This window comes from Pseudorca crassidens, chromosome 4 (assembly GCF_039906515.1).
Source record: "Pseudorca crassidens isolate mPseCra1 chromosome 4, mPseCra1.hap1, whole genome shotgun sequence".
NCBI lineage: Eukaryota > Metazoa > Chordata > Mammalia > Artiodactyla > Delphinidae > Pseudorca > Pseudorca crassidens.
This window is the reverse complement of record NC_090299.1, coordinates 4,348,067-4,361,321: the sequence shown is the minus strand read 5'-3', so window position 1 is coordinate 4,361,321 and position 13,255 is coordinate 4,348,067. Positions and strand designations below refer to the sequence as shown.

General features: G+C 48.6%; 1 protein-coding gene across 5 annotated transcripts in view; it reads left to right on the top strand.

Moving 5' to 3' along the window:
- Nucleotides 1-13,255, top strand: part of TBC1D14 (TBC1 domain family member 14) — a 102,376-nt gene that overhangs the window by 30,161 nt on the left and 58,960 nt on the right. The window contains exon 1 of one of the 5 annotated variants that reach the window (XM_067735033.1): nucleotides 7,129-7,290. The exons of the other annotated variants lie outside the window; for them this stretch is intronic. Within the exon in view, the coding sequence (XP_067591134.1) occupies nucleotides 7,226-7,290 (65 nt within the window). The 5' untranslated portion in view covers nucleotides 7,129-7,225. Of the gene's footprint in view, nucleotides 1-7,128; nucleotides 7,291-13,255 lie in introns of those variants that run through there. 5 annotated transcript variants of the gene reach the window in all.

Genomic DNA, 13,255 nt, shown 5'->3' with positions numbered 1-13,255 from the left:
TGGGACTGAATGTTCTGAGCCCAGCATTGCTGGTTCACACTGCCCTGCCTTTACCTGAGATTCTCTCTTCCCCTCCGCTCTGTGTCCCCTTGGCCGATTTCTGCACAGCCTTACAGCCCAGCATAGCTGATACCTCTTCTGTGAAGCCTTCCCAGCGTGGCCAGGGCAGAGGCAGCCTGCTCCTGGCATGCTGCTCTCTGTTCCTACAGCCTCGCTTAGTCTAGTTTTGTTCTGTGTCTTGCTCTTACTGTGAGCCTCTCAGGGACAGGGCCTGGGTCTTTGTCATCCCTGATGCCCAACTGATGTCCAGTCAATGTTCTTGACTGGCCCTGGAACATTAGAACATGGCTTGGTTCTGTTCAATTGCACAGTATGGACTCTTGTCCCTGGAGCCGCATGTAAGAGACTGGTTTGTTTAATGCCCACGGGCAGGGCCTGCTTCGTGTACGCTCTGGGCTAAGCGTTTTCCACATGAGAAAAGATAGGGATCTGCTGGGTTCCAGAAAATCCAGGGGACAAGGCCTGGATATGCTGCAGTGGAGGGAGAGGGCACACCAGGTGAACTCCAGAGCTACCTGACCAGGTAGCCTGGTCAGTGGAAACAGAGGAGACTGGAAGATACTAGAAAAGTTTACATTGTAAGGCAGGTGTTCACAGTTTGGTTTTACTTTAGTGAGTAGAATTGTTGGAATAGTTTAAAGCAAAATCTAAAAGTAATTCACTCTTCATGGAAACTGCTGGAAAGGAGTTAATCTTAAATTTGTATGTGTAGATTAAAGCATCAATTAAAGAAACGAGAGAGAATGGGAAGGGAACATTTATTAGCTAAGGAGCAAAGTTCTCAGCCTTTGCAGCACAATAGAATTGTTCGGGAAACTTAAAAAACAAACAAACAAAAAGTGTCCAGGCCCTGCCCTCAGAGATCAGTTTTAATTGGTTTGGGGTGAGAGCTGGGCATTAGGATTTTTGCAAAAGCTCCCTAGGTGATTCTAGTTTGCAGCCAGGATTGAGAACCACCAGGGGAAAATACTGGTGGCTTAAGTCCAAATCCAAGCCTTTCGGTTTACTGCGTGACCTTAGGCAAGGTTATGTCTCTGAATTTCCTCGTCTTGAAAGTCACACGTAAGCCCGTCGGGGATGGGGACCTGTGTCTCTGGTCGTTATTGATTGTATTCCCTGAACTTGTCACAGCTTCGGACATGATCAGTGCTCAATGTGTACTTGTCGAATGAAAAGAATAACATGTATGACGCAGGTCAAGATGAAATTAGATGAGATGCTTGGCCCTGTGTAATGAATGAATGCTTTTAGTGTTACTGATAAGCACACATAACAGTCACAAACCAGGTAACTGAGTGGTGGTGCCTCTGCTCCACTGAGAAAACTGAGAGGTTCATTTCTTACGCAAAGTCAGGCAGCTTGTTGTGAAGCTGGGATCTGAGGCCACATCTGCTTGACGCTGAGTCCTGTGTTTGCTCTTTCCGCCGCAGGGCAGATCTTATTCGTTATGTTCCCTAAAATGGAAAGAACACGGCCATTTCATCCCTTCTCTCAACTTGTCGCTGCGGTCCCCAGACCACTTATGATTTGTGATGCTTACAGACTATTACTAGCAACTCTGCTTTTCCTCTCTTCTTTAGTATTCCGTCGGAGATTAAGAATAAATTTGTATTTTTTTCCTTAGCAACGTTCTGTACTACATTACATAGGCATTTTCACCTTGCCTTCTCTTTCCCTCCTTGTAAAAACCTAAGCTGGTGTTAGAGAAGGCATCTCTATTTAATTTTTCCTTCCTGTATTTAGATGTTGGGAGCGTTCAAAGGAGATTTCAAGGAGGTCGTGACGCAGGAGAACAGTGGGTTTTGTTTTGCACTCTGACTTATCAGTGAGAGGCGCACAGGCGGGAGTGCGTTTCAGGGTTAGTTAATGAATTACCTGTTAATGCAGCAAATCCAGCAGGTTTTTTAAAAAAAATTAATTAATTAATTAATTTATGGCTGTGTTGGGTCTTTGTTTCTGCGCGAGGGCTTTCTCTAGTTGTGGCAAGCGGGGTCCACTCTTCATCGAGGTGCGCGGGCCTCTCACTATCGCGGCCTCTCTTGTTGCGGAGCACAAGCTCCAGATGCGCAGGCTCAGCAGTTGTGGCTCACGGGCCTAGTTGCTCCGCGGCATGTAGGAACTTCCCAGACCAGGGCTCAAACCCATGTCCCCTGCATTGGCAGGCAGATTCTCAACCACTGCGCCACTAGGGAAGCCCAATCCAGCAGGTTTTATGCCAGGCCTTGGGGGTACAAAGACCAAGAAGGACCCCTCCCCATGTAGTGGGAGGTGATGCATAAATAACTAACATACAGTCCCCAGCTCTCTGTCAGACATCAATGTAAAATCAACGTAAAAGTGCTCTTGGGGGCACAGAGGAGGGACTCGGGAGGAAGGAGGCCCATCAGCCCGGAAGGCTCCAGAGGAGAGTGGCTGGAGCTGTTAGTGTTTGTTGAACATGGACAATGTGAGCCCTCTCTTATGTGTCCTGGAGAGTATCCCCAGTGCCCCCAGTCACACCCCTTCCTGGTCGGCACCTCACTCCCCAGGGGCAACCATTGTTTTGACTTCCATCTCCCTGGATGAGTTCTGCTTTTTTTGGATGTCAGGTAAATGGAGTCATACAGCATATACTTTTTTTTTTTAACATCTTTATTGGAGCATAATTGCTTTACAATGGTGTGTCAGTTTCTGCTTTATAACAAAGTGAATCAGCTAAACATATACATATATTCCCATATCTCTTCCCTCTTGCGTCTCCCTCCCTCTCACCCTCCCTATCCCACCCCTCTAGGTGGTCACAAAGCACCGAGCTGATCTCCCTGTGCTATGCGGCTGCTTCCCACTAGCTAGCTATTTTACATTTGGGAGTATATATATGACCATGCCACTCTCTCACTTCGTCCCAGCTTACCCTTCCCCCTCCCCGTGTCCTCAAGTACATTCTCTACGTCTGCGTCTTTATCCCTGTCCTGCCCCTAGGTTCTTTAGAACCATGTATTGTTTTTTTTTTAGATTCCATATATACGTGTTAGCATGCAGTATTTGTTTTTCTCTTTCTGACTTACTTCACTCTGTATGACAGTCTCTAGGTCCCAGCATATACTTTTGCATCTGGCTTTCTTTGCTCAACCTTGTCTGAGGTTCACCCAGGTGGTCACTGTGTGGCAGCAGTATTTGTTTTCTTTCATTCTGTATAGTTTTCAGTTGAACAAATATATCTCTTTATGTTCTCCTGTGGATGGATGTTTGATTTGTTCCGCTTCTGACCACTGGGGAGAATGCTAATCATAATGTCTTTTGGTGCACATATATCTCAGGTGGAATTGCTGGGTCTGCTTTAGTGGACACTGCTAAGTGGTTTTCCAGTGTGGTCGTACCAGTATATACTTGGACTAGCAATTTTCAATTTTCTGTTTCTTTTCTTTTTGCCATTCTGATAATAGGGTAAGGGTATTTGGTTTTAATTTACATTTCTCTGATGACTAATAATTTGCTGTACTTTTTTATATCATATTGACGATGTGGCACCTTCCTTTGTGACCTGCCTGTCTGGGGTTGTCTTACTGATTTGTAGGTGTACTTTCTGTATTCAGGAGGCGAGTCCTTTGTGAGACATATGTATTGCAATATCTTCTCCTGCACTATGGCTTACCTTTTTATTCTCTTAATGTTTTAAACTTTTGTTTTCTTAACTAACAAAAGTTCTTAATGGTAATGAATTCTGCTTTATAGAATTTTTCTTTTTATGGTTAGTGCCTTTTGTGTTCTGTTTAAGAAATTCTGTGTTATCTTCTAGAAGCTTTGTTTTGTCATTACAGACTAGATCCATGATCTGTCGGAATTAATTTTCTGTTATAGTGTGAGGTAGTGAGTGGTTGATGTTTATTTATTGTAAAGATTGTCCATCCCACTGAGCCTTTGAAATAAATCAGGTGACTGTATATGTTCCATCATCTATTTGTCCTCTCACTAATGTTCTTTTAATTACTATTACTATATAATAAGTCTTAATAGCTATAGAGTAAGTCCTCCTACTTTGTTCTTCTTTAACATTGTTTTGGTTATTCTAGGTCCTTTTCATTTCCATGTAAATTTTAAAATCAATTTGGCAATTACCACAAAAAATCTGCTGTGGTTTTGTTTGGGTTTACATTGAATCTGTTGGTCATTTTTTACTATATGAAGACATCTGATCTCTGAATATGGTATGTCTTTCCATTTATTTAGGTTTTTAAAAATTTCTCCACAGTACTTTATAGTTTTTTTTAATGTAAAGGTCCTGTGTTTCTTTCATTAAATTTATTCGAGGATATTTGTTATTTTTTGATGGTTTTTAAAGTGTCATTTTATAAACGTTAGTTGCAAGTGGAGTTAATTTTTGTGTGTAGACCTTGAATCCCATGATCTTGCTAAATTCAGGTGTTCTGATAGTTTATGGATTCTTTTGGGTTTTCTCTGTAGAAAATCATGCTGTCTGTGGATGAGTTTTGTTTCTTTCCAATTCTTATACCTTTTATTTAGTTTTCTTGCCTTATTGCATGACTAGGAACTCCCATACAGTGCTAAATTGAAGTGGTGCTGGCAGAAAGCCTTGTGTGGTGCTGGTCTCTGGGAAAGTTTTCACCATTTCCTCATTAAGTGTGATTTTTGCGGTAAGATACCTTTTATCAGATATCTTACTTTATAATAAATATTTTTACCAGATTAATAAGGAAGTTCCCTTTTATTCCTAGTTTTATGATTTTAAAAAATCATGAATATGTTGCATTTATCAAATGCTTTTTTCCTGCATCTATTGATGGTTATATGTGTTTTCTCCTTTATTTTGTTTATGTGGTGAATAACATATTTTTCTAATGTTAAGTAAGCTAACTTTGCATTCTTAGAATAATCCCAACTTGTTCTTGATAGATCATCCTTTATATCTGTTATTGGATTTGATTTGCTAATATTTTGTGTTTTTAAAAAATTTTTCTGTATTCATAAGAGTGTAGCCTGTAATTTTCCTTTCTTATAATGTCCTTGACAAGTTTTGGTATCAAGATTATGCTGACCTTATAAAACGGGTTGAGGAATGTTCTTTCTTCTGTTTTCTCAAAGAGTTTCTGTAAGATTTTTCTCTGGTGGTTAAACGAACTGACCAGTGTGTTAAAACTCATAGACCTGTACACCAAAAAGTCAGTTTTATTGTATATGAATTTTAAAAAATAATTAAAAGCTTCATGGGAATTTTAAAAAGTATACACACACGTGCGTGCACACACACATGTGTGCGTGTGCGCCCGCGCACACACACACACACACACACACACTCCGTGTCAAATGATCCTTGAAGGAGCATCAGAAAGTCCTGTTTTTTTTCTTGGTGACTAATACCTATAAATGTATCCATTGAGTGACCTAATAAATTTGCTTTGGGGAGGGGGTGTGTGGGGATTAAAAGGTTTGTTCTCTGGAAGAGTGTGTGTGTTTCTTCCTTAAACGTTTGGAAGAATTCACCAGTGAGACCATCTGGACCTGAGTTTTCTCTGTGAGTTTTAAAATTAAGGATATTTTTGGAAATTTTTTGCTGAGGTATTAATGATAAAACATGAATACCGCAGGTTGAGGAAAAATTTGGAAGCATGTAGGGACATGAAGCTGTAGTTTCTCCTGTAGTGTAGGAGAAAAGAAAGCATCCCGAGAAAGACCGAAGATGAAGCCGAAGAAAGGCGGGGGCCGTGTGTTGGGGGTGGCTGACTCCTCTGTTGTTGTGGTCACTTTGTCAATGATTACTCTGCGCTCACCCTGAGCTGCTGATGTGCCAGACCGAAGAAGGTCGGTTTGACTCCTTGGGCAGTGAGGAATTTGACCAGAAGTTTTAAGTAGGACAGCAGGAATTTTAAGCATATAAACATCGTCCAGAACAGTGCGCTTCTCGAACCTGAGCAGCATCAGAGCCACCTGGAGGGCTCGTTAAACAGAGGTTGCTGGGCCCTACCCCAGAGTTTCTGATTCAGTAGGTCTGGATGGGGCTCAAGAATTGGTATTTCTAGCCAGCTCCCAGGTAATGCTGCCTCTGGTCCAGACACCCCACTTTGGGGTCCCCCGCACTGTTAGAGTATGTGCGTTAGTGTCAGCTGCCCTGGGGCAGGACTTCTGTCGGTTTTGTTCACTGGTCTCGGGGCCTGGCACAGGCTACGTGCTCAGTACCACTCTTGTGCCCTCTTATCTCCCATATTTGATTGTCTGTCTTTTCTTTTCAGTTGCCAACGTTTGATTTTTTTAAAAAAGCAATACAGATATTTGTAATGTAGAAGTAAAATTTCCCTCTTTGGTCCTCACCGCCTCCTCTTGCCAGAGATGTCCATCTAATGACTGTCTCCAGTCAGACTTTTTTTTGTGTCGTTTCAAACGTTGCAGACATGCCGACAGATTTTTTTTTTTTTTTTTTAAAGGGACGGTGGAGCCGATTATTAGAAAGAGGACCCTGGCCAAGGCGCCTGGAGGATTGTATTACCATGGGCTAATTAATTGTTGACACATAATTGAACGATGCTTGCCCCAAGGGCCAGCCAACCTATAGTATCTTCTTGTGGATTTAGAATAGATCAGTTCCATAGACCTTGAAGTTGTTAGTCAGATCTTGTCCTTTAAAATTTTTGAACCCTACTTGAAGTCATGGAGGGAGAATCCCGTAGTGATGGTTCTAATGCAGATATTTGGACAGAGATTTATGTGACCGTGTTTGTGACTCACCTAAGTACTTGGTTGCTTCTTCACAAAGTGCAGGGCCTGGCCCAAAGGAGTAGCTCACAGTGGTTCCAGATACATTTTGCCTTGCCTCTTGGCCAGCAGTGGCCGTGGGTTTGGTGGTCGTTCGCCTATCCTGGCGTGGTGTGGCTCTGGGTCTCGGCAGGGTGCTGAGATGCGGGAGCAGAGCTGTGCTGGGGCCCAGGAACCCGGTCGCTCAGCTTTGCTTCCCAGACTCCCCGCACCCTCCCTCCTTGTGATTAGTTAGGAGTCAGAGCCTACCCGCACTGCCTGCCTTTCCAGCTGGTCCGCTCCGCCCTGCATGCCTCAGTCTTCCAGACAGTGTGGTGTGGAGCAGGGCTCGGAAGGGCGCCCATAGTGTTTCCTGGGACTGTGGCTCCAGCTGGGCAGGAATGTTTCCAGGGGAGGGTCAGCGCCTCTGTGGCTGGCCATGCAGACCCGGGTGCTTACCGTAGACGTGATGGCCTGCTCCCCTGCACTCCTGTTAATGGACAGGTTTGTGGTTGCGGTCTTGCCTTTCTTGCTTTTGTAATTGGAGACTTAACTGGAGCAAGGTTTCTACCACGTTATGGAGGATTTAACATGATTTAGCCCGCCCACCCCACCATGGGGCAGAGTTGTTTCTTTGGATATTCCTCAGTTTAAAATGGGTCTGATCCAGCAAGGGTCTGCTCTGTGTGTGTGCCCGAGTTCTCGGGCCTGTGTTTACATCCGTGCTCACTGCCCGCGCCCCCCTCCCTTGTGTGTTATCCCTGTTTTTAGGGGATTAAATGTTTAGCGTCAGATGCTACTTGGGTAACATTTTCTGAAAGAGGAGAGACTCCGGGTACTTTTAGTTGTGTGTGGAACTAGGAATTTTTGGCACAATGATTTTGATCGCAGTAATAACGCCTCCGTGTCTTTCTTACTCACTTCCTATTTCCCACAGGGGAGGGAGAATTTTATCACACAGGAGGTTTGCTTTGCAGAATGCTGTTTTATCTTTGGTGTTTCTGTGGCAGTTGCGTTTTCAGAGCGGAGTCAGAGGTGCAGCGTAAGTATATGTGGCAGTGGAGCATGTTGGATTTTGAGGGGTGGACGTCTGGAAAAAATACCTATGAGGTGGAACTTCAGTGCAATCAGTGGAGATTTTTCCCTTCTCTGCCTCAGGTGAGCGTCACGATTGATATGTCCCTTGAGGAGCAAATTGCTTAACCTCACCAAGCCTGTGTCCCGTCTGTGTGGTAGTAACTATAATGCCTTTCTTGTAGGGTTGTTTCACACATAAGATACACTAGAAGTGCTTGGTGCAGGACCAGTGCCTGACAGGTGATCTGTGATGCAGGAAGTGGTGGAGAAGATACCCATCTGGGCCAGGGAGTTCTCGGGGCAGCTGGTGTTTCCGCTTGTTTCTGATTGCTTTGGAAGCAGGATTTGCTAACAGTTTGTTAATGAGACAGGAGGGGAGGGCAAGGAGCCCCAAGTAATTACTGAATTACAAACGGGAGTTGAAGCGTACGTTGTCTTGAAGGAGGAGGACTTTAGAGGTTTATTTCTTAAGACTCTGAGAAGTTTTGAGAAACCCCTGAGGAGTGCCGCTGGCTTGTGGAACCTGCTCCACCAGGTCAGGGAGGATCGCGTCCTTCCATCCCAGCTGTCCTCTGTCTTCTGGGACAGCCCTGACTCCACACCTGCCAGGGAGTGGCCTCGCTCTGTGCCGTTTAGCTGTGTCTCTCTGGGCAGGACTCCTCAACCTCTCCGAATCCTAGCTTCTCCTATTTTAAATGGGCGGGGATAATTCTCATGTAATCTTTATGAAAATTCCCTGAAAAAAGCATACATTCAGTAAGTTTGAGTCTTTTCCTATATGCCAGGAACTGTTCCAGACACTAGAGGCACCACAGTAAATAGAAGAGACAGCATTCACCCTCGTGGACTTTACATTTTGGTGACAGAAGACGAAGTCGCAGGTCAATAGTATCTAGGAGTGTACTTGAGTGCCTGCTGGGGGGCCCACACTGCTATCAGCGCACTCACAGCACCTCGATGTTCGCGAGCACAGGGACCCAGGTCCAACACCTCGTAATCTTGTCAGCGAGCATTTGCCTCTCACTGCTGTGGCCTCTCCCGCTGCGGAGCGCAGGCTCCGGACGCGCAGGCTCAGCGGCCATGGCTCACGGGCCCAGCCGCTCCGCGGCACGTGGGATCCTCCCGGACCGGGGCACGAACCCGCGTCCCCTGCATCGGCAGGCGGACTCTCAACCATGTGGTGGTCAGGATGTGAGCAGGTTCACGCCTGACTCTTCCTGTTGAGGGCTGGGATCCTACAGGTCCACCTCGTCCCAGCTAAACATCAGTAAGCAAGCTGGCTCCTAAATCTGATGGCGCTGGTGTCTTGTGGCATGGCGTCCACGGTGCCTGTGAGCATCCAGCCTCACGGGGGAGCTGGCAGGACCTGACGCACTGTATGTCGAACGCTGCTTTGTCACCGGTGTCCCATATCTTGTCCTCTGAGTTGGTGCGTATTGAGACAGGAATAAATATTTTGCAGAAAGCCCTGGGGTAGATGCCAGGGATGGCTCCTTCTTCTTGCCTCCCTCAGGCTTTCAGGATGAGGCTCTTCCCTTGCAGCTGGATGTGACAGCCCCCAAAGTGTGTTTCCTGAGGTGGAGCCGGAGCCTCCTAGGTCACCTTCCTTCAGCCCGCAGTTCTTGAAGCCTCGCCTTCGGGTGCAGAGGGCTGGCTCGGCTGAAGGGCGTTGAGCCTGGGGACGGTCACTCCCTGCTCGCCAGCACTCAGTCCCCAGGCGGAGTTTTGGTGGCCAAGTGTGTGTGCCAGTGCCTGTGCACGGCCTGCGGGGTCCAGTGCCTCGTTTAATCCTCACAACCCCCCGTGAGGCAGGCACTCCTGGCTCCTCTTTCAGGAGCACTTTGAGGGCAGAGGGAGCAGCATGTGTGATGGTGCCGTGAGCAGCTGGAAACCACTGAAGGGATTTGGGGCCGGGGCTGCGTGGTCCATCCGTGCTTTCAAGAGACGGCCCCGGCCGCTGTGTGAAGAGATGGTGTTGGAGTTCTGCAGGTGCCCAGGGCTTGTTGGGTCACGGAGCCGTGCCCAAGGGACAGGGACCACAGGCCCTTAAAGGCCCGGGCCCGAGGGGGCGGCCAAACCATAGCCATCGGGCCGCGGTTTGCCGTTAGCCTGAGGAGAGGCCGAAGGTTTCTAAGCACATAAGGCTGCCTTTTCTGTTGTTCAGTATAGTTGAGGCCCTCAGAGAGTATTCGTTGAATGAATGAGGCCTGGTGGGTTGTTGAGAGGCATCTCCACTCTGGCCCCCTGCCTGTAGGGGGTGCTTCTGGGGCAGGGCTGCTGGAGGCTTAGTCGCCACGGTCAGCCTCTTGGGAGACGTCCTTGTCCTCTGTCTTCGGAAGAGTCTTCAGGTGCTTCCGGTGCCAGCTGTGGGAGGGTAGATTTGAGTGGATTTGAGTGGCCGCTTGGAAGAAGGGGGCTAGTGAGGAGTTAAGCCATGCCCTCTCCCGCACACGCGCGCGCTCGTGTGTGTGTGTGTGTGTGTGTGTGTGTGTGTGTGTGTGTGTGTGTGTGTGTGTGTGTAGGTAGGTGGGGTGAGGGGTGCCAGGTTGGTGTGCTTGTGTCCGCATGTGTGCAGGTAGGTGGGGCAGGATTCATCGCCTGGAGTCCTGGGTGGCTCTCAGGGAACCTCCACGTGGACAGTCTTGGTAAGATTGTCATTGTGCCCTGTGGATTGCAGACAGGGGACGTATCCAGGAGCGGCACGGGTTCTTTATTAGCCCTTGGTGGTCTGATTCCCTTCAGGTGCAGGTAAGAGTCTCCTCCACTTCCATGTTGTTTTTGCCCTTCAGTCAGAGACCGAATTGAGGCCATCAGCCGAGGCCCCTAGCGCGGCCAATAGAGGAAGTGCTTGCTTTCCTTATGGCGAAGGGGTTTAGCCCTCGCACCGAAGGGCCCTTTACTGGGGTGCCCGGTTCTCATCGCCTCCTTGGCACAGTGCTCAGGTGCTCCCCCGGAGCCATCACCCCCCGCTGGCTTCCTTCCCCCCAGGAGCCAGCTTGCCGTGCTGTCCTCTGCCACCCCCTGCCCCGGCCTCTCCCAGCCCCCCGCCTTCCACTGCCCCTCCTTTCCAGGGGGACTCCTGCCCCTGCTCAGAGGCTACCTCTGTGTAATTCTCAGTCCTGGGCTTTGATTTGTCCAGATACGTCTCTCTTGCCTTGAGCCCTGCCTTGAGGGTGCCCATGCGTGTGCCCCACCCTTGGAGGTGGCCCCCGCTGGCCTTGGGGCGGCTCCCACCCTGCCTCCTCGCGTCCCCTGCAGACACCTATGCTGGCTGCTCCATTTGCCAGCAGACACATGCTGGATAGAGCGCTGGGGATGCAGAGATGACTCTGCCCTGCCGCCTGGGCCACCCCACCCCAGGGGAAAGGTGTGTGGAGAGGGGAGCAGACAGAGTAGCTCCAACAAACACAGAATAACTTGGTGAGTGCTCTAGAAACTGCTGGTGTGGGAGCCCAGGCCTGGGGGCTGGGCTGGTGGCAGGCAGACAGGCAAGGCTTTGCAGAGTAACCTGTGTTCAGTAAGAGGACTTGCTTCAGTCACACGGCCCCCGTGTTCTGCCACCTGGTGAAGTGTCAGGGACGGCAGCTGTGACCACTGCTGTCCCCAGGAGCACGAGAGCGCTCTTAGGCATCTGAGGGCCAGGCTTGGGCCGAGGCTGTGGTCACACAGCTCATGCGGGGGCCTCCCGAGGTATCCACAGACGCGTCTTCCCTCTGGGCCCTCCTGGACTGGGGAGGAGCCTCCGCACTTGCGGGCGTCCCTGAGGGCTCCTCTGAGACCCAGTCAGGAAGGCAGCACAGGTGCCGAAGGGACGGCTCGCCCCTCCGCCCGTGTTCTCGCACTGCACCTGGCCCCCGGAGTGGGGTTGGGTCGTGTGATGGGCAGAGGCGGGTCCCTGGGGCCACCTGGCTCCTGGGCCCAGCAGCCAGCTCCATGCCAGGCTCTCCATGACCCTCGACCTGGAAGGGGAGCCGGCGGCCGGAACCGTTTTCTGGTGGGCTTCCCCACTCCCCGTGCCTGCGCCAGGGCTGCAGACGGCACAGCAGCTGAAGCTGGGGACGGATTCCTTTGTGCTCAGAGCTCCTGGTACGTGTGGTGACTGCAACTTCACAAAAAGTAATACATCCAAAGATACCTTTTACAGACCTTTCAAAAGTCATGGCCTGTTATGTATAGCTTAAGCTCTTATGCTAAAAAGAATTCTGCAACTCTGATTTTTTTGGCCTCGCCATGCGGCATGTGGGATCTTAGTTCCCCGACCAGGGATCGAACCTGTGCCCCCTGCACTGGAAGCGTGGAGTCTTAACCACTGGACCGCCAGGGGAGTCCCACAACTTTGATTTTTGATAAACTTTATCTGCACTACATTTGTGTGAACTTATGTAGCCTTAGCAGTGGGCAGAGAAGCCAAGGTTTCTGTTCCCCTTGGTTCACCTCCTGCTGGTCGGTCTCAGCGAATAGCACCACCGTTTACACCCAGCCTCCCAGATCACAAAGCCCAGGCTTCTTTTGAGTTTCCCCGTACCCAGTCCCTTCTGAGCGGTTCTCTACTGTTACCCCTCTAGACCCTCAGCAACTCACGTCCCTCCAGAGTAAGGTCAGGGTCCTTTGGGAGGCCTACCTCTCACTCCTGGCCCCTCCCCTTTCTGGGTGCGTTTGGTTTCCTCACCTTTTGTCCCTTGCACCCAGTTCCCTTCCTCAGAGGCAACTCCTCTTTAGCAAAATGTTAGCCGTTAGTGGATCCAGGCTCTGGATGCCCAAATTCTTAGAACCTTTCTGGGTGGCTGAGGTTTTAGCTTGGTTTTAATTGTGTTAAGTCTTTCACGGCTGGCTGAATCTTAGATGTTAAACAGGTTGGGCCTGGAGACACCTCAAACTTCATTTCTTACTAATGTAAATATAAATTGCCTTGGGGTATGAAACCATTTCTGAAATAGGTTCTATTATAACCACAACAGAAAAACAAGGAAGAATACAAAGAAAACTTGTTTGAAAGTTTTTGTATAATAACTTTTTTTTATATAATTTCAAATTTACTGAGACTTTGCAAGAAAAATACAAGGAACTCCCTTATGTCCTTTACCCAAATTCACTAGCCATTTACATTTTACTCCATTGTTTTATTCATTCTGTGAGTGTGGTATCTATTTTATGTAAGTGTATAAGAATTTTTTTTTTTTTTTGCGGTACGCAGTCCTCTCACTGCTGTGGCCTCTCCCGTTGCGGAGCACAGGCTCCGGACGCGCAGGCTCAGCGGCCATGGCTCACGGGCCCAGCCGCTCCGCAGCATGTGGGATCTTCCCGGACCGGGGCACGAACCCGCGTCCCCTGCATCGGCAGGCGGGCTCTCAACCACTGTGCCACCAGGGAAGCCCAAGTGTATAAGAATTTT